This window comes from Colobus angolensis, unplaced genomic scaffold, assembly GCF_000951035.1.
Source record: "Colobus angolensis palliatus isolate OR3802 unplaced genomic scaffold, Cang.pa_1.0 Scaffold59, whole genome shotgun sequence".
NCBI lineage: Eukaryota > Metazoa > Chordata > Mammalia > Primates > Cercopithecidae > Colobus > Colobus angolensis.
Window position 1 is genome coordinate 5,201,831 of NW_012119487.1, and position 22,516 is coordinate 5,224,346.

Here is a 22,516-nt window from a genome sequence, read left to right on the forward strand (position 1 = left end):
AGCCAGGATGGTCTCGATCTCCTGACCTCGTGATCTGCCCGTCTCGGCCTCCCAAAGTGCTGGGATTACAGGCTTGAGCCACTGCGCCCGGCCGAGAGTCTTTTAAAAATATATTTGGCAGACTGGGCGTGGTGGATTATTATGCCTGTATTCCCAGCACTTTGGGAGGCTGAGTTGAGAGGAACACCTGAGGTAAGGAGTTCAAGACCAGCCTGGCCAAGATGGTGAAACCCTTTCTCTACTAAAAATATGAAAATTAGCTGGGTGTGGTGGTGGGCCCTTGTAATTGCTGCTACTCAGAAGGCTGAGGCAGGAAAATTGCTTGAACCTGGGAGGCAGAGGTTGCAGTGAGCCGAGATCATGCCATTGCACTCCAACTTACTGTACAAATCTGTACAACTCCAATGTACAATGTAAAAATGTACATTAGGTGATAAAACTCAGTCTCAAAAAAATATATATATGTGTGTGTGTGTATAATATAAAATATATATACATATTTATATATATACACACATATATATAAAATATATTCACACACACACACATATTGCATCTGAATTTTAAAATTCTAATTCAGGGTTCAGTGACTGGACCGTGAAGCCTATTTTTGTACTGCCCCAATATAAGAATGGTTTTACATTTTAAAAAGTTGTTTAAAAAAAAGTCCTATCCCTTAAGAAAAAAAAAAGCAACCAGTACTGTAAGTGTTCCCTCAAAGTCTACAATATTTACTTTCTGAACTTTTGCAGAAAAAGCTTACTAACGCCTATTCTTTACCCTTTGATCTGCACACTCTACCTACTGTAACTGATTCAGCCTCTCAAAAACTAACGTCTTTTTTTTTTTTGCATTAGAGAATCCTAGATGTTTGTAGTACTAATTAGTATACACTAAGCGTACAGCCTTATTTCGTTTCCTCTGAAAACTAAGAGAGAATGTTAAGTTGAATGATATGATAGCTACTTCCCAAGGAATGCTATATTTCTTATAAATTGGCCTCTTTGGCTGTATTCCAGATGACGTTAAAGCTGTGGAATAGCCAAAGCACCTGAAATAGCAGGTATATATGTAGCATGAGGCCCTTAGCCATTTTGCAAAAAGCACGGGGCAATGCTAAATATTTCTGGTTTGCCCCGGTGGTATAGATTGGAGGAAACATTTTTACTCCAGCCTTCATGAAAAATGGCAGGATAGTTTAAAAGGTCTTTGAGAAATTTTGGAGGTTCTAAAGGGTTTTTTTTTTTTCTTTTTGGCATGGGGTTGTCAGAATAGCAAATCTGCACTACAGTCTCAGAAATATCAAAATTTCCCCCTTTTAGTGCATTTGAACTCACACTTCAACCTTAGAATCTTCTTACTCTCTCCCACCCTTTGCCTCTGCCTCCTGTGGTCTCATACAGCTGACCTCAAACCATAATGGATCTTTTAAAATTATCTTAGGTCCTCTGAGCATCTCTTTATTTCAAAATTTTAAAGACTAACCTGGGATAAAGGGACATAGAGCTGCTTTAGGAAATACACAGCCTCTTTCGGGATCTCACTGTGCTAGTGATACACACATTCAAGTTTGAAAGACCAGTGGAATTGTGGTGGACAGCCCAGGGACAGGAACAAGCAGGAGCCCGGTATGAGCTAACATTTAAGTTAAAATCTGTGACTATTTATGATATTTCTTTCTTTTCATCTTTTCTCTAGGCCTACTCTGTGTATGATGAAGACATTGGGTACTGTCAAGGGCAGTCTTTTCTTGCTGCTGTATTACTGCTGCATGTAAGTAACGGTCCATGTGATAAATAGCACAGTGCTGCCAAGTTTATTTTACTTTCTACTGCCTTTGTTCTTCCTTCTTATTTCCCATTTACCTGATGGAGATTACATGTGGCATATCTTTTTAAAAATGTACATTAGGTGATAAAATAAGAGATATTATGTCAAAAATAGGACAATTTCTCAATGTAATTAGTTTTGTTGGCTAGAAAAGGATAAATTGCTTATTTGGAGTTATTTTTAACTAGAATTCTCTGGAATTAAAGAAGTTGGTGTAACTGCCCAAATATCAGGACCTGGACCATTAAGACCCACTGTACTGTGACAAGGAAGTCCTTTATCATTTCTGTGATGTATTTTTATATATCTTCTTTCCTGTCAGTTACCTTCATTTGACAGATCATTTATTGAGCATCAATTGTTAGGTACTGGGCTATGAAGTGGGGTTATAAAGATGAATCATTTATAATTTGTGTTCTCAAAGGCTTCATAGTCCAAGATGGGGCACAGATAATGTAGGTGTGCACTTATAATTTTTATTCTCTTTTATGTGTCTTTATTTTTCTGATGACAAAAATAATACATACTCATTAAATAACTTACAGTATGCTAAGGGAAAGTGATACACAGGTTAAGAGAATAGAGAAGAGAATTACCCAACCAAGCTCTGCCAGAACTTTCAGAAAAGACTTTCTGGAGGAGGTGGCAGCTTTGTCAAGACATAAATGAGATTGGAGAAGGTGAGAGGGGAAAGGGAAGGGGAAAGAATTATTGACAAAAGTCACAATATGAGAAAATGTATGGAAATATGATAGGGCACAGTATACAAAGGAAACAATATGAAATTACAGTTTACTATAGCAGTTGTACACAGGGAGTGGTATGATGTAAAAATAGTAAGATGGGAAATTGTGAAGGCTTTGTAATATGTCAAAAATGCAGACTTTATTCTAGAGCTAATGAGGAACCATTGATCACTTGGGAGCAAGGGAATAATACAGTCATATGATCATTTTAGATAAATTCTTTTCGTACCTGTGTAAAGGGCAGAATTAAAGGAAACAGACAGCAGCAGAGAGACCAGGTAGAAAATATCAATATGGCCAGGCATAGTGGCTCACACCTGTAATCCCACACCTTTGGGAGGTTGAGGCAGGAGGATCACTTGAGCCCAGGAATTTGAAACTAGCCTAGGCAATATAATGAGACACCATCTCTACCACACACACACAAAAGGTATCTGGGCATGGTGGTGAGCACCCATAGTCGTGGTGAACACCCTGGGAGGCTGAAGTGGGAGGATCACTTGAGCCTGGGAGGTCAAGGCTGCAGTGAGTCTTGATTGCATCACTGCAGTCCAACTTGGGCAACAGAAGGAGACTCTGTCTCAAAAAAATAATAATAATAAAAAGGAAAAGAAAATGTCAATTTAAATGAGAGATGTTGAGAGCCCAGAGAAAAGCAGAATTAAGAAACATTCAGGGAGCAAAATTGTTAGGTTTGTGGATGGACTGGCAAAGGAGCAGTCAGAGGTGACATATCTAGTTTCCTGGCTTTGGTGGCTGGATGAATGTTGTATTTTGAGTTGAGATAGAAAATATATTTATGGAGATTGAATGAAGGAAAAAGTTTAGGAGTTGATGAGTTCTTTTTTTTTTTTTTTTTGAGACAGAGTCTTGCTTGGTCGCCCAGGCTGGAGTACAGTGGTGCCATCTTGGCTCACTGCAAGCTCCGCCTCCCGGGTTCATGCCATTCTCCTGCCTTAGCTTCCCGAGTAGCTGGGACTACAGGCACCCGCCACCAGACCCGGCTAATTTTTTTGTATTTTTAGTAGAGACTGGGTTTCACCATGTTAACCAGGATGATCTCGATCTCCTGACCTCGTGATCCGCCCGCCTCTGTCTCCCAAAGTGCTGAGATTACAGGCGTGAGCCACCGTGCCCGGCCTTTTTTTTTTGAGATGAAGTCTTGCTCTGTCATTCAGGCTGGAGTGCAGTGGCACGAACTTAGCTCACTGCAACCTCCACCTCCCAGGTTCAAGCGATTCTCTTGCCTCAGCCTCCCAAGTAGCTGAGATTACAGGCATGTGCCACCACACCTGGCTAATTTTTGTATTTTTAGTAGATGGGGTTTCACCATGTTAGCCAGGTTGGTCTTGAACCCCTGATCTCAAGTGTTCCGTCTACCTCGGCCTCCTAAAGTGCTGGGATTGCAGGCAGGAGCCACTGCACTCGTCCAGTGATAAGTTTTGTTTCCAATTATCTGAGTTGAGGTTATTCCTGGGATATCTATGTGGAGATAGATGTTCAGCAGCCAGTTGCATACTGGAGATTAATGCTGGAGGAGAAATGAAAGCTGAAGTCATGAGACTACATCAGATCATCTAGAAGAATGAATAGAGTAAAAAGATTAAATCCCAGGAACACCAAACATTTGAAGGGATGATGAGGAAGTAAAATCCTTAAAGAAATTCAGATTCTCAATAGGGAGGAAGCAATGAATTGTGTCAAATGTAACAGAGAGGTCCAACAAGTTTAAAAGGACAGCATTGTTTAGCATTCTGGAAGTGAAGAGCAATTATAATAGATTCATGGTCCTAATTCTGAAAACGTGATTTTAATTATAATAGTCCTATTATGATTTTCACTTTGTCTCTCTTTGAGATTGATTTTTTTTCCTCTGTTGCATTATTGTCTGTTTATGACAGTTTCTATCTTCTCCTTGTTATTCTTCTTTCTTTGATATCTCTACATCTCACCTTTTTGGAACTTCCTGTGATGACCAGTTACTTTATAATCACAAATTCTCAGGGGCCCTTGTTCCCCTTCTAAACCCAGTAGAATCTAGAATAGTCAGGTCCCTACCCTAAGAGGCTGGAGACCATACCCAGTGACATGGATGTTTACTTCAAGGTTCAGAGCCATCTTTCTTCTAAAGGAAGCCTTTATAATTACTTGGATGAGAAGCTGAAGTTCAAGACATGGGTGATGAAGCTTTGGTTTGAACAAAGTAATCTTTTTTTTTTGAGATGGAGTCTCACTCTGTCGCCAGGCTGGAGTGAAGTGGTGTGATCTCAGCTCACTGAAACCTTCGCCTCCTGGGTTCAAGTGATTCTCCTGCCTCAGCCTCCAGAGTAGCTGGGACTACAGGCGTGTGCATCACCATGCCCAACTAATTTTAGTTTTTTTCTTTTTCCAGTGGAGACGGGTTTTACCGTGTTAGCCAGGCTGGTCTTGATCTTCTGACCTCATGATCCTCCCACCTCAGCCTCCCAATGTGCTGTGATTACAGGCGTAAGCCACCACGCCCGGCCACAAAGTAATCTTTGAACATACCATAGTTTAGCATTTTTAGCCCTGTTTAACATATTACATTAAATGCTACCGTAGTTTAGCATTTTAGCCCTGTTTAACATATTATATTTATAAATGTTCAGTGAGAAGAATATCTCTCTGAGAAATCTCTTTTGGATTTTACAGGAATTTGGGTTAATTGTAAGTTCATAATTATTTGGAAACACCCTCCCCAACCCCGCCCCCAAAGAGAGAAAGAGAGAGATTCAAATAACTAGAGAGCTCAAATACCTAGAATTTTTTTCTACATTATGTACTCTACTATTATAAGGGCCATGTGATGAGTCAGCCTTTGTGAAATGCAACAAGATAGTTTCCAGTGTATGTTACAAGAGGGACAGAAATTCGGTCTAGTATCTCACACTTTCTACATTAATAGAATTATTCAGTGTTGTCATGGCTTTTATAAAAGTAACTTGAAATTTAGAAATCCTTTTAGAATCCTTAAGGGAAAGATGAACTAATATTCAGCATTCTGTTAATGAAAAACATATCATATTCTAATTTTTAATTGGCAGTATGTTTGATGATTCTGTTAATTAGTATATTCCATTAACTGACCAACCCATCCATTCAACCAATTTGAATAACAGAAGTTAACTGTAATTTATTTTTTACTGTATTTCTGTCTCCCTGGTTTAAACAAATGGAAGAATACGGACTGGTTTAAACAATTCATCAAACGCACTATCTCAGGTTCCAGGGAGATACATTATTAGGGTCTTACTGACTAATTTGTTATCAGTTACATAAGCTATTGCTTCTTTTTGCTGCCAGACATCTTTGGAAGCTCCATATTAATCACTGTCAGAGTCTGCTTCTTTTTGGGTTGCTGTCCTTTCCTCACCCATAGTCATTTATATTTCACATTCATTGCTTGAGAAGAAAGTAAGACCAAAAATGAAAGTATGTTCAAAAACAGTTTTGAATTTTTAGGATTTTTTTCATGTCTAAGTAGTTTAAAGAATTAATTAGCCTCCTCTTGTACTTGAAAATTTCTAGATGCTTTGACAATAGCTTTGTAACATGTAGTAGTTTAGGCAATGAGAATTAAATGTTTATCACAGTAGACTCTTATACATCCATTTATGAAATTACAAGAGATTTGTCATTTACAGTTGGAGAATGTTATAGTACAGATTGCCTGCAACCATTACAATGTTCAACTGCATTTGTAACCAAATATACAATAATAATTTGTAATTTCATAATAATAATATTAGTCTTTATCTCTTAGTCATAATAAATTATGATCTGATTATATTTCACTTACTCTAAAAATTATAGAAAATATCTTAGATAATTTGTAACCCAATATATTTTCTACCATATTTATTGTTAGTAGTTTTAAATTTTTTAATTGAACATGTACCTTTTTAGACATTCAGAAAATTATGTTCTTTTTTAAGGTTAAATTACTGTATGTATACTAATATTGGCATTTATAGAAGCTTTCCAACTCAGGAAGGATTATGTTTGAATAATCTAGCATGTTTAAAACTATTGAACTTTTTAAAAAAAAAATTATGACTAGGCACAATTCCTTTGGAAACTGGTTTGGCTTTATCTAATAAAGATATACACACCCAGAAGTTTTACTTCTAGACATACCGTAGTCAAATTTATGCACTTGTACATTAAAATACTTGTATTACTTTTGTCCTAATAGTGTTTATAACAGTCAAAACACTGAAGCAATTCAAATGTCCACTACTAAAATGTCCAATATTAGAATTGTAATTAGACAGTAAGATGGCTAAATTATGGTATTCTTAGAGTATGAATGCCATACAGCAATGGAAATGAGTATTTTACACTACATTGGTTCATACAAATGAATCATAAAAACATAAGATTTAGTTTAAAAAAAGCAAAGTACAACATTACATTTGGTATGATTCCATTTTGCATAAAGTTCAGTAACAGGCAAAACTAAATTCTATTGTTAGGATGCTACATAGATGGAAAAAACTATAAAGAACACCAATGAAGTGATAACTGTTAAAGTTAGGAAAGTGATTTCTTTAGGGAGAAACTGGGAACCATGACTGAAAAGAGACACAGGGATTTTCAGGGCTATTGACAGTGTTCTCTTTCTTAACCTAGATAGTGGTTACATGCATCTTTAAAGTGTACATTTAACTTTTATGCATTTTTCTGTTTGTTGTATTTCAGAGTAAAATAAATTTAAAAATTATAAATTTAAAAATATTTCTCCCCAAAAAGACAGATTTGGGATAAGATTTAACCAATGGATGTAAATAAGAAGCAGAATTACCTATTACAGATTCCAGAGTTCAAAGTGACAAGATAAAGGCTTCATTTTGAAGTCTCTATCATATGTGTGTGTGTGTGTGTGTGTGTATATATATATATATATATAAGTTAAGCATTTGTGGCATTATATTATTCAAGACTCTTTCTGCTGCATGTGACAGAATTGACTCATATAACTGGGAAATCTAGAGTCAGAGATGATTTTTCACATGATTGACTCCAGAGTTCACATTTTGTCATCAATAATCTGTTTGTATCTCTGCTTTTCTTGAATTTTATTGTCTTAATTATGTTGGTAGACAAAAAAGTGGGCAAAATGACTTTTGGCTCGCCTGGATTCATATGATCTGGACAACTTCATTTAAAAGGGACATTTTTTGTTACCTTGTTTAAAAGAGACTGTCTTACTATAGCTCCTGCATTTATTTAAAATGACACACAACAACAACAAAAACAACTCACTCTGTTTTTCTTCCTGTTGGACTTTGGCCTGGTTGGGTAGGGCATTCTAATTGTCACAGCCCAGGTCTTTAGTCCAGATCGGTGAACCCCATCAGCCCCATCCTAAACAACAGAATGATCTTCCTATAGGAAGAGGGGTTTTGATATTAGATGATGGGACAATAGGGTGCTGAACAGGTACATCACATCATCTTGAGTGATATACTTACTACAAGGTTTTTAGTGTATTTAAAAAATGGGTCCTATACTTCCAAATCACTTTTCTTTCTAGTTTAAGAGAAAGAAGCATTCATTTTTCTATTCTGAGTTAATTCTTATCAAGTGCTTTTGAGCCATTTTCCAACATCTCCCTGTGTCCTAATATACACAAACATTTTACCTATTTAAAAAATATTTAACTACTATCTTACATCTCTCTGCCTTTTGAAGCTGAACTCTTTCAAGGGATACTGAAAATACAACTGTGAATTTGGATTGTGGTTAGTTACATAACTTTGGGCAAGTCTCTTCAACTGAGCTTTCGTTTCTTGTTATCATCCTTCTAGGCTTATTATGAGTATTGCGTACCTAATGATGAGCATAAAGAGTCTTACATATTTTGTACCTAGCACAAAAATAGTGCAGTTATGAGATTAAAACCAGGCTTTACTTTATAGACCTATAGTTAGTTACTGGCAAGTCATTTAACTTCTTTGAACTCCACTAGTATTATACTTACAATGTAAAAATAATGCCTACCTTGCAGGATTTTTGCGAGGGTCAAATGGGGTCATGAATGAATATGTCTAATAATGCTAACTGTTCTGTTATTTTTTATTTATTTTTATATTTTTAATTTTTTAAATTTTTAAATTTTTATTTTTTGCTTTTTTTATATTAATAATTATTTGCTTTTAAATTAATAATTATTTGCCCAGCCAATTTTCTTTTGGTCCCTGGTCCAACTAATTTGAATGAATTACACATTATCATACAATGATAGAATTTTATGGCTTATAAATTTACATTCAGTTTAAATGTATTAAGCTATTTGATTTAAAGGGAAAATAGACAAATGGCTAGAAGTTTTCATTCTATTTGCTTTTTAATATGCAAACAAAAAATGAAGACATGATAAATAACCTTGAGTTTCAAAATAGTTACTAGCATTCATCTTTTTTTCTTTTTTCTTTCTTTCTTTTTTTTTGAGACACAGTCTTGCTCTATGACCCAGGCAGGAGTGCAGTGGTGAGATGTTGGCTCACTGTAGCCTATTCTCCTGAGTTCAAGGAATTCTCCTGCTTCAGCCTCCCAAGTAGCTGGGATTACAGGCACATGCCACCATGCCTGGCTAATTTTTGTATTTTTAGTAGAGATGTTGTTTCACCATGTGGGCCAGTCTGGTCTCAAACTCCTCACCTCAAGTGATCACACACAGCCTCCCAAAGTGCTGGGACTACAGGCATGAGCCACTATGCTGGACCCATTCATTATTGTTGAAGAAAATTTGCAATATCAGTAGAGTGTTCATCTTCTTCATAGAGAAAGGTAGATCATTCCAAAAAGATGTGAAACACATCATGTGAAGTAGGAAATTTAGTTTTACACTAACTATGGGGATCCCTTTAAATTATCAAAATACAATTTTACTTCAAAAAATACCTTGATGTAAATGATTTCAGGTGCATCTTAAAGACTTGAAATACTTAGCACTGCTTTGTTTTATAGTTTATTGTGGAGAGAAGTAGTGAGGGCTTGGAGATAGTCTCCATTCAGTGGTCATCACAATTAGTACAAGTGTCAGATCATTATCAACATTTATTACCAAACAGTGACTATATCACTCAGTTCTCAATTATGCATGTGAGGCAGGTATTTTGTTTTGTATTTCATAAAGCCATGGATGATACTTTGACATCTTAAATTATAATATTAATTAATGTTTATCCCCTCTTTTCCTTAATGAAATAACACTGTTAATAAAGTTTCTGTACACAGCAAAAATGGACATTCAGTCTTAGAGTCACCATATTCCAACATCTTAATATTTTATTTAAAGATGTGTTGTTCAATTATTTATTTTTATTGTAACTTTAGACGAATTGCATAAATTGGATAAATTGGATTATCTTATTCTATGAAGCATTAATCATTGTAATCAGTTTAATAGTCATTTTAGTGCTTTTTTTTTTAAGTAGGTAGGTACCACTATACTACCTAGTGGAGGAACTGCATGTACTAAGGTGAAGTTTGATAGTACAACCTAGCATTGCATCTCACATCTCGGTTGATGTTCTTTATGCCGATTGAGGGATAAGCTGAATAGTCAATACAAAATATAGATAATATAAAAGCTTTTCATATTTAGCATTTGGAATAGAATTATAAGAAATCAAATTTGAATATAGTTGCATTTGGCTGCCGCTTGCTTCTAGCCTTCACACCAATACTTTCCTTCTACATTTTTGTTGGCAGTTACCAACAGATTGCCTTACTTGTGTGGCATGACTTCATTAAAAAGGCAAGATGTATTCAGAATTTAGCTAGTTTATCTTAAAGAAATATTTAACACTTGATATTTATTGAAGGTTTTATGCTAAGAGTTGTGGAGCGGGGAGTACAACATTACAGTAGTGTTTAGAGTTTAGAAGCGCACAAATAACTATAATGGTATACAACAAAGTTTTGGGATTCAGAGAAAGCAAGAGTCTCCTCAGGTTAAAGGGAAATAACAAAGTGCCACTTATGATCAGTTTTAAAAGATCAGTAATATTTTAAAGGCAGAACTGTGCTATAGAGTATACCCCAACCCAGTTATCCCCTCTGAGCTTGTATGCAAAACTATGTGGAGAACCTTGAAAGTGCAGCTTGTCACTATTTAAGTCATAAAAAGCATGGGGAGGAGGAAGGGGATGTTCTTCCTACTGATACACAAGAAATGCTGTCATTTATGTGAAAAGCAGCACATTTTTGCTACTTAGAACTTAAATTCCAGCAAATCATTTTAACAGAAAGATCTTAGAGTAAAAATTTTACCTATGCATGTTTATTCTTTTGAGTATCCTTGTATAAAGCACTTTGGTAATTGTCGATGTAAAAGACAGAGTCTCTGTCTTTAAGGAAGGAAAGAGAAGAGAAATTTAGTGATTGCCAACAGTATGCATATGTCTCTTAAATATATTTCATTTAATACTTGTAGCATCCCTATGACATAGGTATTGTTATTTCTAATTTTTTAGAAGTAAAAAAATCTTAGGCATTAAAAGAGGTTACCTGCTCAAGATCACCCAGCAAGTAATTAAAACCTTACCTGAAATTAACATCTATTGGAATAATTCCAAAATCATGTTTTTCCCCTGCAATGCCTTTTGCATATTCATGATCTGTTTCTGGACAAAACTTTGAGGGGAATGATTGAATATAGATTCTTGTAGATTATTCCTTTATACAAAATAAAAGTGATAGATTCTCACTAAACCAAAATATAGTTGTCCCTCAGTATTGAGAACTAATGAGGAATTGGTAGCAGCTGCGTGACCTTACTAAAAATAAAAATCAGATCTGCTGCTGTAAACTCTTCACTGATTTCTCACTGCACTTAGAATACATTCCTAACTCTTTATCATGGTCATATCAGTGCTATGTACAGCCAGATCATACCAACTTTTGAGGGCCAATTGTTAAATTTTCAGGAATTCTGTGAACCAGTTGTTAAGCACAGCCGTTGTTAAAAATTAAATGATAAAAACTTATAGTTAAATAACTCATGTTAAAAACAAAAGTAATAAGTACTCAAAATTCATCACTTCTTAGTTATGTTACCACTTTTTATTGTTGTCTTTCTATTGTTGTCTTGAAATTATTTACATTGTCTGTTTTCTCTGTATGATAAAAATGGTATATAATGGTGTGCTGCAACTCTACTGTTATGCATCACTTTTCAACTCCAGTCCATTTATTTTCTAGTATTTTACTCTGATCTCTTCCCCTACCTCCTCTTTATGGTCAGTAATTCATAGATTTGCACTTTTGAAGCTATTTTCTAGATCTTGCAGGCATGCCTAATGTCTTTTTATTCTTTTTGTTGTTGTTTCTTCTCTATGTATTTTCAGATAGCCTGTCTTCAAGCTCACTAATTCTTCTGCTTGATCATCTGCTGTTCAGAGACTCTGATATATTTTTAAGTTTGTCAGTTGAATTTTTTAGCTTCAGAATATCTGCTTATTTTTTATTATTTTGGTCTCTTTGTTAACTTTATCTGATAGGATTCTGAATTTTTTTCTCTGTATCGTCTTGAAGTCATTGAGCTTCCTCAAAGTAGCTATTCTGAATTCTCTTTAATGTCACATATCTCTCACTCCAGAATTGGTCCCTGGTACCTTGTTTAGTTCGTTTGATGAGGTCATGTTTTCCTGGGTATTCTTAATGCTTGTGGATGTTCATCGATATTTGGGCACTGAAAAGTTAGGTATTTAATCTTCATAGTCTGGACTTATTTATACCCACCCTTCTTGACAAGGCTTTCTAAAGGGAATTAAGTGTTGTGATCTAAGTCTTCAGTCACTGAAGTCATATCTGCATTAGGGGATGAGCCAAACCAAATAATGCTGCAATTTTTGCAGACTCGCAGAGATTGAGCCTTGGTGGACTTGGGTAAGATCTGAGAGAATTCCATCATTCCTAGAATCTCTTTTTCTCTTCTCTCACTTTCCCCCAAATAAATGGAGTTTTTTTCTCCTCATGCTGGGCTTCCTGGAGTTGAGGAGCAGGTGACACAAGCACTAGCCACCACAGCTGGAACTGGCTACTATGGCTGCGACTGTACTTGGTCACACCTGAAGCCAGCATGGTACCTGGTGACTGCTGCCTGGTTATTGCTGGTGTTTATTCAAGGCCCCAGGGTCTTTACATTCAGGGTAGCAGGCTTCCTTCTGGCCCAGGATGGATCTAGAAATCCTGTTCAGGAGCTAGGGTCTGGACTCAGGGGATTCAGGACTCTGCTTTATGTTACTATGGCTGAACTGGTACTCAAGTTGCAAGACAAAGTCCTCTTTACTCTTTCCTTTCTTTTCCACAAGCAGAAAAGGGGTGTCTCCCAGGCTGCCCTGCCTGGAGTTGGGGAAGGGGTGTATGTGTAGCCACGCTTGCTTTTTTGTTGTTGTTTCTATTTGATCCCTTGGCTATCCCAGTTGATGTTTCACTGGATCGTATGTACCCCAAGTTCACTGGCTTCAAGCCAAGCACAGCACCAGGACTTGCCGAAAGATTGTGCTACTTGTGGCCTAGACCACTTTTCAATTTGTTCAGGACGCCAGGGCACTTTGGTCTGCCAGGGGGCTTCCCCTCTGACCGGGGCCAGTCTAAATCCTTCCTTCTTGGGTGCCTGCTAAATTCTGCCCTGTGTTGTGTTCTGCTGTGACAGGGCAGCACTGAGTACCAATGCAAAGTCCCTGCACTCGCCTTTTCCCAAGTGCATGGATTCTTTCTCTACACATGTTGGGGGGATAGGATAGGTGTGGTGTAGACAATGTAAGACTGTTTTTTCTACCCTCTTCAGTGCCTTTTTCCTTGATATCATGTTAAAGCCAGGTACTGTGATCAGTCACCTGAATTATGAAGGTGTTTCTTGCGTGGATAGTTGTTCAATTTGGTGTTCTTGAGGGAGGATGATTGCTGAAGGATGATTGCTATTTGGCCATCTAGCTCTGCCTCCTCCAAAATTGTCTCTGATGTTTACGTTTACTTCCAACACCCAACATTCCCTAGTCCAGGACTTCTGCATCCTTATGAAACTCAAGCTGAGTTGCCTGTTTACTCTTCCCCTAGGGAGGCACTATACCTTTATCTCTGTATCCCTAAAGCCTAGAACAGTGCCTGCACCTCATCTGTTCAGTGACTATATGTATGAATGCCAAAAGGCACATAAACCTTTTATTTGCCCTAATGATTTTACCACATTCAAAGAATTAAAAACATATTCCCTTTATAAGATACCAGATGGTAAGACATTCAACTAATTGTCATTTACTTAGAAAGAGAAAGACTTAAGTGAATTAGTGTCTCTAGGACTGGCTATAGTTATCTTTTTTTTTTTTTTTTTCCCTCTTTTGAGCAGAGTCTCAAAACTCCAGGCTGGAGTGCAGTGGTGCGATCTCAGCTCACTGCAACCTCCACCTCCCGGATTCAAGCAATTCTTCTGCCTTAGCTTTCCCAGTACCCGGGATTACACGTACGCACCACCATGCCCAGCTATTTTGTATTTTTAGTGGAGAGGGGTTTCCTCATGTTGGCCAGGCTGGTCTCGAACTCCTGACCTCAGGTGATCCACCTGCCTTGGCCTCCCAAAGTTCTGAGATTACAGGCGTGAGCCACTGCGCCCAACCGGGCTACAGTTATTTTACATGCAGCTGTTTTGTATAGACATTTGAGTAGAGATCTGAGAGGAAGATGAGGAGGCTTACAACTTGTTAAGAGAAGTATTCTTGGCCATATATGTTCAAGTTAGTGTCCCTTGAAGTTTTGATGACAAAGTAGTAAAGAATACAATGTAATTGTATCCTAAATAACCAAATGGAAGCTGAAAAATAGTTGCTAACTTGAATAGCTGAGGTCAGTGGCCAGAAATTTTGAAAAGGTCTCAAACAACTCATAGATAAAAAGAAAATAAGCAAATGTTTAAAGAATCAAAATGAAAACACTATAGTGTATTTATTTAACTTTAGGAGATGTTGTTTAACAAATTTGGGTGTTTTATGGTTTATAATTAGAAAATAGAAGTGGCTGATTTGTATAAACTTTTAAATAAACAACTGCATTTCTAAGTGGATAAATGGAACTCTACCTGATTCAGTTATTGAAGTATGAAGTTAGTCTGACAAATGTGTAAAATACTATAATCAACCAAATGTAAATTTTCAAGGAAGTAATATTTAAAGTAGATGTTTATATAATAGTTACATCCTAGGACGTTGAGTAAGTACAACTTTTTCTGTATGTTTGGTGTAATTTCTAGAATATTAGATATGTCCCTTTCCATATTCTTTCACCTGTTGATACCACTGTTTAGAGGTTTGTTCCTTTGACTTCAGACTTTATTCCCTATTCAGATAAAAATACCTCTTAGAAAACTAATATGTTAGAGTTTACTGACCATTTCCCTGAAACTGTATTTTACAGAAAGTAGCAGCATCAAGAAAACTCAGGGAAGATAGTTTCACACTATTTACCAAAATTTAAAATGCATTTATTTTTTCACCCAGCATTCCCCCTTTTGGGAATGTGCTCTACCCCACCCCATTTTTGCATATGTACAAAATGATGCATATACAAAGTTTATTGAAGCTTTTTATGATTAAAAAATTAGGAACATCTCAAGTGTCAATAGGAAACTAGTTAAATGAACTATAGTACTATATATTCTATATAATGGAATACTGTGTAATTGCTTTTAAGAAAATAAAGAGACAACTTGTTTTATACTGAGATAGAAAGATTTCCAACTTACATTGTTAAAGAAATATCACGATGTGTAACTGTGTATATAGTATATTATCTTTTATGTGGTGGGACAAAATAAAATTAGAAATGTAATGATTTTATTTGCATAGATAATCAGTGGCAGAATACAGGAGAAATTATTAAGAGTAGATATGAGGTTATGCAAAAGAGGTTGGGGGATGTAGGTACCAGGGATTAGTGTATGTATAATGATAGGGAGGAGTGAGACTTTTACCTTTAGATCCTTTTACATTGTTTTGATTTCTTTCTTTCTTTCTTTCTTTTTTTTTTTTTTGAGATAGGGTCTCACTGTGTCGCCCATGCTGTAATGCAGTGACGTGATTTCACTCACTGCAACCTCCACCTCCCAGGCTCAAGCAATCCTCCCACCTCATTCTCCCAAGTAGCTGGGACTACAAGCTCATGTTGCCACACCTGGCTGATTTTTTTATTTTTTATAAAGACAGGGTTTTGCCATGTTGGTCAGGCTGGTTTGGAGCTCCTGAGTTTAAGTGATCCGCCTGCCTTGGCCTCCCAAAGTGTGCTTTGGTTTTTTAATCATGAGTGTATTGCCTATTTTTAAAGATGGCCTAATGAATGAATGACAACATGATTAAAATTAACAAAAGAGGATAATTCATCTCAAGTAAGGAGGTCATGTCACTCTGCCAAAGACTGGCTCTGAAGGACTTCATTTGCTCCAGGACTTCAGCTACTTATGCAGAGGACTAATAACATGAGGGAACTTTTCTGACATTCTATCAAAATGCCACTTATTTATGTTGTATATGTATATGTTTTTCTGTAGATGCCAGAGGAACAAGCATTCTGTGTGTTGGTGAAAATCATGTACGACTATGGTTTGAGAGACCTCTACAAAAACAACTTTGAAGATCTTCATTGCAAATTCTACCAGTTGGAGAGACTAATGCAGGTAAATAAAAATTAGGAACTTTTATCACTCAGGGATTTGTTGAGTCATAGAAAAAGCCTAATAGAGTTGGTAAGCAATAATGAATTATAGAATTTTAATGGAATATTATAGAAAATGTAAATGGATTTAGTTTCAAAACAGCATCTACATTGGTCTATCATAATATGTTTATTTAGCCATTTTACTATTTTAAAAATATCTCACATTTTAAATGTTCAAATTAAACATACTTTGAAGGGTGAATCTAATGAGTTTAATCATTAAGAGATTGCCAAGTATTGTTTATAGAGGAATGAAGATATTTACAGAGTAAAAATTGAAATACCTAAGAGCTTTCTCCATACTGATTAGTACCACTTCCTTATTTGGGTCTACATAGAACACTTGGAAGAGCCGGAAAGATATTCATAAGAGAATAAAACATATCTGAAATACTGTAGGGATATATTTAAAATTTTTAAAATATAATTCCTAATCTCGTTGTTGTGCTTTATAATACGTATTTATAAATGTGTGTGAGAAATATACATCCTTTTATATATACCAAATATTACATAGTAAAAAAGATTGTGACCACAGGCAAAGTGATTGACCAGAGCTGACAAAAGGAATTTTTAACTAACTTTGGAGTTCTACCCGAAGTTGATAATCTTAAATTTATAATGGGTCTGTGTGGCATGTTTATGTGACTTTGTCTAAAAGGGGTATTGGGAATCCAAGAGAAATGTGAAGGAAGTACATGGATGGATTGATTCCATCTTGGGGAAGGGTAAAATGGTTGAGGAAGGAGGTTAGTAGAATGTGAGAGCAGAAGATGCTAGTAGGAACTCATTGATATGAACTGCCAGGGGATCCGTAGGTGTCTAAAGAGGGAAATGAAGCAAATAGGAGACTGAAAGATTAGAAGAACAGGGCAGTAGAAGATGAATTTGCAGTGAGGTTAAAGGAAAAATTTATTCAGAGAAGGGAATGTAGGAGGGTAGAAGACTTTAAAATTGAAAAGAAATAAAAGGAGGGAGGGATGTAAAACGAGCCATAAGTACAATGACAAATGGGCATTAAGGAGGAAAAAGACTGTGTAGAAGAATCTGGTAAGTATGGATATTAAAAGCAATAAGCTCCTTTTTAACGATTTAATTTTACCAAGTAAATATTTGGGATTATTCACTTTTTGCCTTTTATTTACAAAAAAAGTTCATATATTTTCAAAGGTCAGTATTCCTAAGGGCTTTGAGAATCAAGTAAATATACCTAATAAAGAACAAATTTGTGGTACTATGAAGAACCTCAACCACAGTTTTCTATTAGCACTTTTTTTTTCAGTTAACTGAATGAGCATTTGGACATTCCATTTGAAGTACCTAATGGGCACATTTGGCTATTTTTCAAAGAGCGCATGTAGTTCAACAAATGGTTTATTTTTTATTTTTTATTCTTCTTTTTGTGGTCTATTTATGAAAACAAAATGGAGGTAAGCTATTACATGACTTTGCCTTTTTCTTTCAGTTATGGTAATAACTATGCTAATACTTTGTACCTTGCTGTTCATGCTTTTGAAAACCATTTGCTTGTTTAAACTGGGGAAAAATAAAGTTACCATAAAGGCATTTTTAGGAGATATCCAATTTTATATATTATACCCCTTGCACACTTTCTTTGCTTTGCCATTTTTAATATGTTGAAGACAGATTTCTAAATAGTTTGTCATGCTTTGGAAATTTCTAAGTGTTCAAAAAATATACTGAAACATCATAGAACCCAGATAATGTTGGCATTAGATGATTTCCAAAGAGAAGATACATTTCTTTTCTAGCTAGTTAAGAATTGAACCCTGGGCCAGGCACAGGGGCTCACACCTGTAATCCCAGCACTTTGGGAGGCCAAGGCAGGCAGATCACTTGAGGTCAGGAGTTCGAGACCAGCCAGGCTAATGTGGTGAAACCCTGTATCTAGTAAAAAATACAAAAAATAACCAGGCTTGGTGGAGGGTGCCTGTAATCTCAGCTACTCAGAAGTCTGAGGCAGAACAATGACTTGAACCTGGGAGGCAGAGGTTGCAGTGAACCAGGATCGTGCCACTGTACTCCAACCTGGATGACAGAGCAAGACTCTTATCTCAAAAAAAAAAAAAAAAAAAAAAAAAAAAATTTTAACCCTGAGTGGGGGTGCTATGACTTGACCCTGGAGTCAAGATACTCATTAGACTACAGATGCTCTTGTAGAATGAACATTTTGCAAGAAACAAGAACAGTCAAGTGAGCAAGAGATAGTCTTTCTTAAGTCTCTTTTTATTTTCCTCAATTATCTGTCATATCCCTAATTCTCATCTGCTATCTTCACTTCTGTGCAGTTATGTAAAAGACAATCAATACTAGAATACAGTTACAGTGATCACAGAAAGCTATAGTTGTGGCAGGAACTTCGTTGTTCTGCTGCAAGCTTCTCATTGCTCCTCTTCCTAAATTTTCCACTTTGACTTTTAGGAACAGCTACCGGACCTGCATAGCCATTTTTGTGATCTGAACCTGGAAGCTCATATGTATGCATCCCAGTGGTTTCTCACTCTTTTTACTGCCAAGTTCCCACTCTGCATGGTGTTCCACATCATTGACTTACTGCTTTGTGAGGTAGAGTGACTCCCATCTTTCACTAAGCCAAAATAGAGAGTAGTTTCTACTAAAAATGGTTACAATTTTCTTCCTTTTGTTTTTGCCTCTGACATTAAGCCATAAATACTCACTGACCAAAAAGTTGTATTTGAATTTTCAGTAAAAACTATTTTAGTTGTAATTTTATTATTTCTGAGGAATGAAAATATTAAGGCATATGTAATTCCTGCAAAGTAAAATGGGTGATTAAATTTGCATAATGAAATTCATAATAATTCTATATCTGTGTAATAATGTTTTACCAGTATACAGTGCCTTTAAGGTTAAATAAATGAATTTGGAATTAGGTGTTTTTTAATATTAATGAATTATACTCCAAGAGTGAATATAAATAAGATTTTTATAATAACTAATTTCTCAATTCATCAGATATCTTTCTGTTTATCCTGTTTGGGACTGCTGCCAAATGATGAGACAAATGATAAACTAAAGCTATTATGTCACATAATTATATTTTTATACAGTAGAATATTTCAAAAATTAGTTTGCAGAATTTCTTAGGTGTTTATATTTGTGTATTTTATAGTGTTTAGTTCCTTAGGTGGCTATATTTATTTACTTTACTCTTTTAAAGAAATAAACAGTATTATGCATGTATACAGCTTATATTGCTCATCAAAATGTTTGACAATCTTAGCAGTAATAGGGAATTTGCCAGATAAGAAGTGTATATTTTCACTTGGACTCGGGAAGGGGAACATCACACACTGGGCTTATCATGGGGAGGGGGGAGGGAGGAGGGAGTGCATTGGGGAGTTATACCTGATATAAATGATGAATTGATGGGTGCTGACGAGTTGATGGGTGCAGCACACCAACATTGCACAAGTATACATATGTAACAAACCTGCACGTTATGCACATGTACCCTAGAACTTAAAGTATAATAAATAAATTAATAAATAAATTTAAAAAAAAAAGAAATCCACTGATTATTCAGTGGTGAGTCAGAAAAAAAAAAAAAAAAAAAAGTGTATATTTTCAATGACAGTAAAAATGTATATAAAATATAGCTATCTTAAAAAGCAGGACTAATCAAAAATATAAGCTTATCTATGTGATTATAAGCTGAATATATACTCTAGACAGTTTTGTACTGCTATGCTTCTTAAGGTAAATATCCTTGCTTTAAAAAAAATTTTTTTTATATAAATTTAAGGGGTACAAGTGATGTTTTGCTACATGGATATGTTGTGTAGTGGTTAAGTCTGTGCTTTTAGTGTAACCATCACCTGAATAATGCACATTGTACCTGTTGACTAATTTGTTATCCCCTATTCCCTTCTCACTGTCCCTTGTGAGTCTCCAATGGCTATTATTACAAATTCTGTGTCCATGTATACACATTATTTGGCAGTATTTGACTTTCTGAGTTGTTTTACTTAAGGTAATGGCCTCCAGTTCCATCCACGTTGCTGCTAATGACATGATTTTACTCTTTTTTTTTTTTTTTGAAACGGAGTCTCGCTCTGTTGCCCAGGCTGGAGTGCAATGGTGCGATCTCAGCTCACTGCAAGCTCTGCCTCCCAGGTTCACGCCATTCTCCTGCCTCAGCTTCCCGAGTAGCTGGAACTACAGGCGCCCACCACCATACCCGGCTAATTTTTTTGTATTTTTTTAGTAGAGTCGGGGTTTCATGATGTCAGCCAGGATGGTCTCGATTTCGATCTCCTGACCTTGTGATCTGCCTGCCTCGGCCTCCCAAAGTGCTGGGATTACAAGCTTGAGCCACCACGTCTGGCCGATTTTACTCTTTTTTATGACTGAATAGTACTACATTGTATGTATATACCACATTTTCTTTATCTGATCATCCACTGATGGACACTTATGCTGATTTTGTATCTTTGCTATTATAAATAGTGCTGTGATAAGCATACAAGTGCTCTTTTTTTATACAATGATTCTTTTCCTTCAGATAGATACCCAATAGTGGGATTGCTGGATTGAATGGTAATTCTATTTTTAATTCTTTGAGAAATCTCCATGCTGTTTTTCATAGAGGTTGTATTAATTTACATTCCCACCAGCAGTGTGGACCCTTTTCTCTACATCCTCACTAACATCTGTTATTTTTTGACTTTTTAATAATAGCCATTCTGACTGTCATAAGATAATATCATGTTATGGTTTTAATTTGCATTTATTTGATAATTAGTGATGTTGAGCATTTTTTCATGTGCTTATTGGCCATTTGTACATCTTCTTTTGAAAAATGTCTGTTTATGTCCTTTGCCCGCTTTTTAATGGGGCTAGTTGGTTTTTCTGTTGTCATTGAGTTGTTTAAAGATTCCTCTTTCATTTTCTTTTTCTTTTTCTTTTTTCTTTTCTTTTCTGTTCTGGTCTGGTCTTTGTCTTTTCTTTTCTTTTCTTTTCTTTTGAGATGGAGTCTCATTCTGTTGCCTAGGCTGGAGTGCAATGGCACGATCTCGACTCACTGCAACTTCCACCTGCCGGTTCAAGCAATTCTCCTTCCTCAGCCTCCCAGGTAGCTGGGACTACAGGCACACACTACCATGCCCAGCTAATTTTTTGTATTTTTAGTAGAGATGGGGTTTCACCACGCTGGCCAGGCTGGTCTTGAACTCGGCCTCCCAAAGTGCTGAGATTACAGGCATGAGCCACTGAGTCCTGCCAGATTCCTCTTTCTTAAAGGGAAAGTCTAATGAGTTTATTCACACTAGGAATTGGAAGTTTAAATTTAAACATAAGATTTAAAAAGATGCAATGTATAAGCTATATAAAGCATAAAAATGTTATTTCTCAACCTACTAAAACAGTAACAGTTATATATGTAGGCAAGGCTGGTCTTTTGCTCTTCAATGGCTTTAGTTAGTACTTGCATAATACCTGAAGGTCACAGGGCATTTGTAAGCATGTAAGAGTTTTAATCATTTGTACTGTACTTTGATAAAGAAGGGTTCAATGACTTGCCATACTCGCAGAATAGGTTTCCCAATCCTGAATACATAACAGTTAGAGAATCTGATTTATAATATGTTAATTCTCCGAATTGTTTTACTTACAAATTTGTAAAGTGTATTTCTAAATGTATCTTAAAGGAAGAATTCAGAACTTGGAGCTAAAACTTTATTCAAAGTCAACATGGTGTGATCACAATATTCACAAAGCATATTTGGTCATTTGTACCAAAAGCTCTACCTGATAATCAAAATTGGTATAGTGAACAGTTCCAACTCAGCTATTTTATAGGGCAATACTCTTTGAAAGTATAAACCAAATTCACATCTTTGAGTTCTAGAATATTAAAATAAACTAATGCTAAAAGTTTTGATAAATATTCATAGACTTTTTATGTACTGAGCTGAGTTTAGTATTTCATGGTGTTTCATAAAATAGGAAAGTGGGGATACAACATTTTAACTGTTTTTGAATTATATATAGTATGAGCTTGCAAATATTTATTATTGCTTCACAATTTTTGCAGAAAGATTAATTTCATACTAGATTGGTTCTATAGTGTTCATTATAGAAAAGGGAATAAAATTAATGTGCTTAATCATAACCAACTAAATGTGATTTCTCAATCACTTTTCATAGAGTGGTATCTCTGC

General features: G+C 35.9%; 1 protein-coding gene across 2 annotated transcripts in view; it reads left to right on the forward strand.

The window, feature by feature from the left end:
- RABGAP1L (RAB GTPase activating protein 1-like) overlaps positions 1-22,516 on the forward strand; it is an 812,347-nt gene that overhangs the window by 477,750 nt on the left and 312,081 nt on the right. For both annotated transcript variants that reach the window (XM_011962353.1, XM_011962352.1), the window contains exons 15-17: positions 1,699-1,773; positions 16,147-16,272; positions 18,756-18,899. In XM_011962353.1, coding sequence (XP_011817743.1) covers positions 1,699-1,773; positions 16,147-16,272; positions 18,756-18,899 — 345 coding nt within the window. The remainder of the gene's footprint in view (positions 1-1,698; positions 1,774-16,146; positions 16,273-18,755; positions 18,900-22,516) is intronic.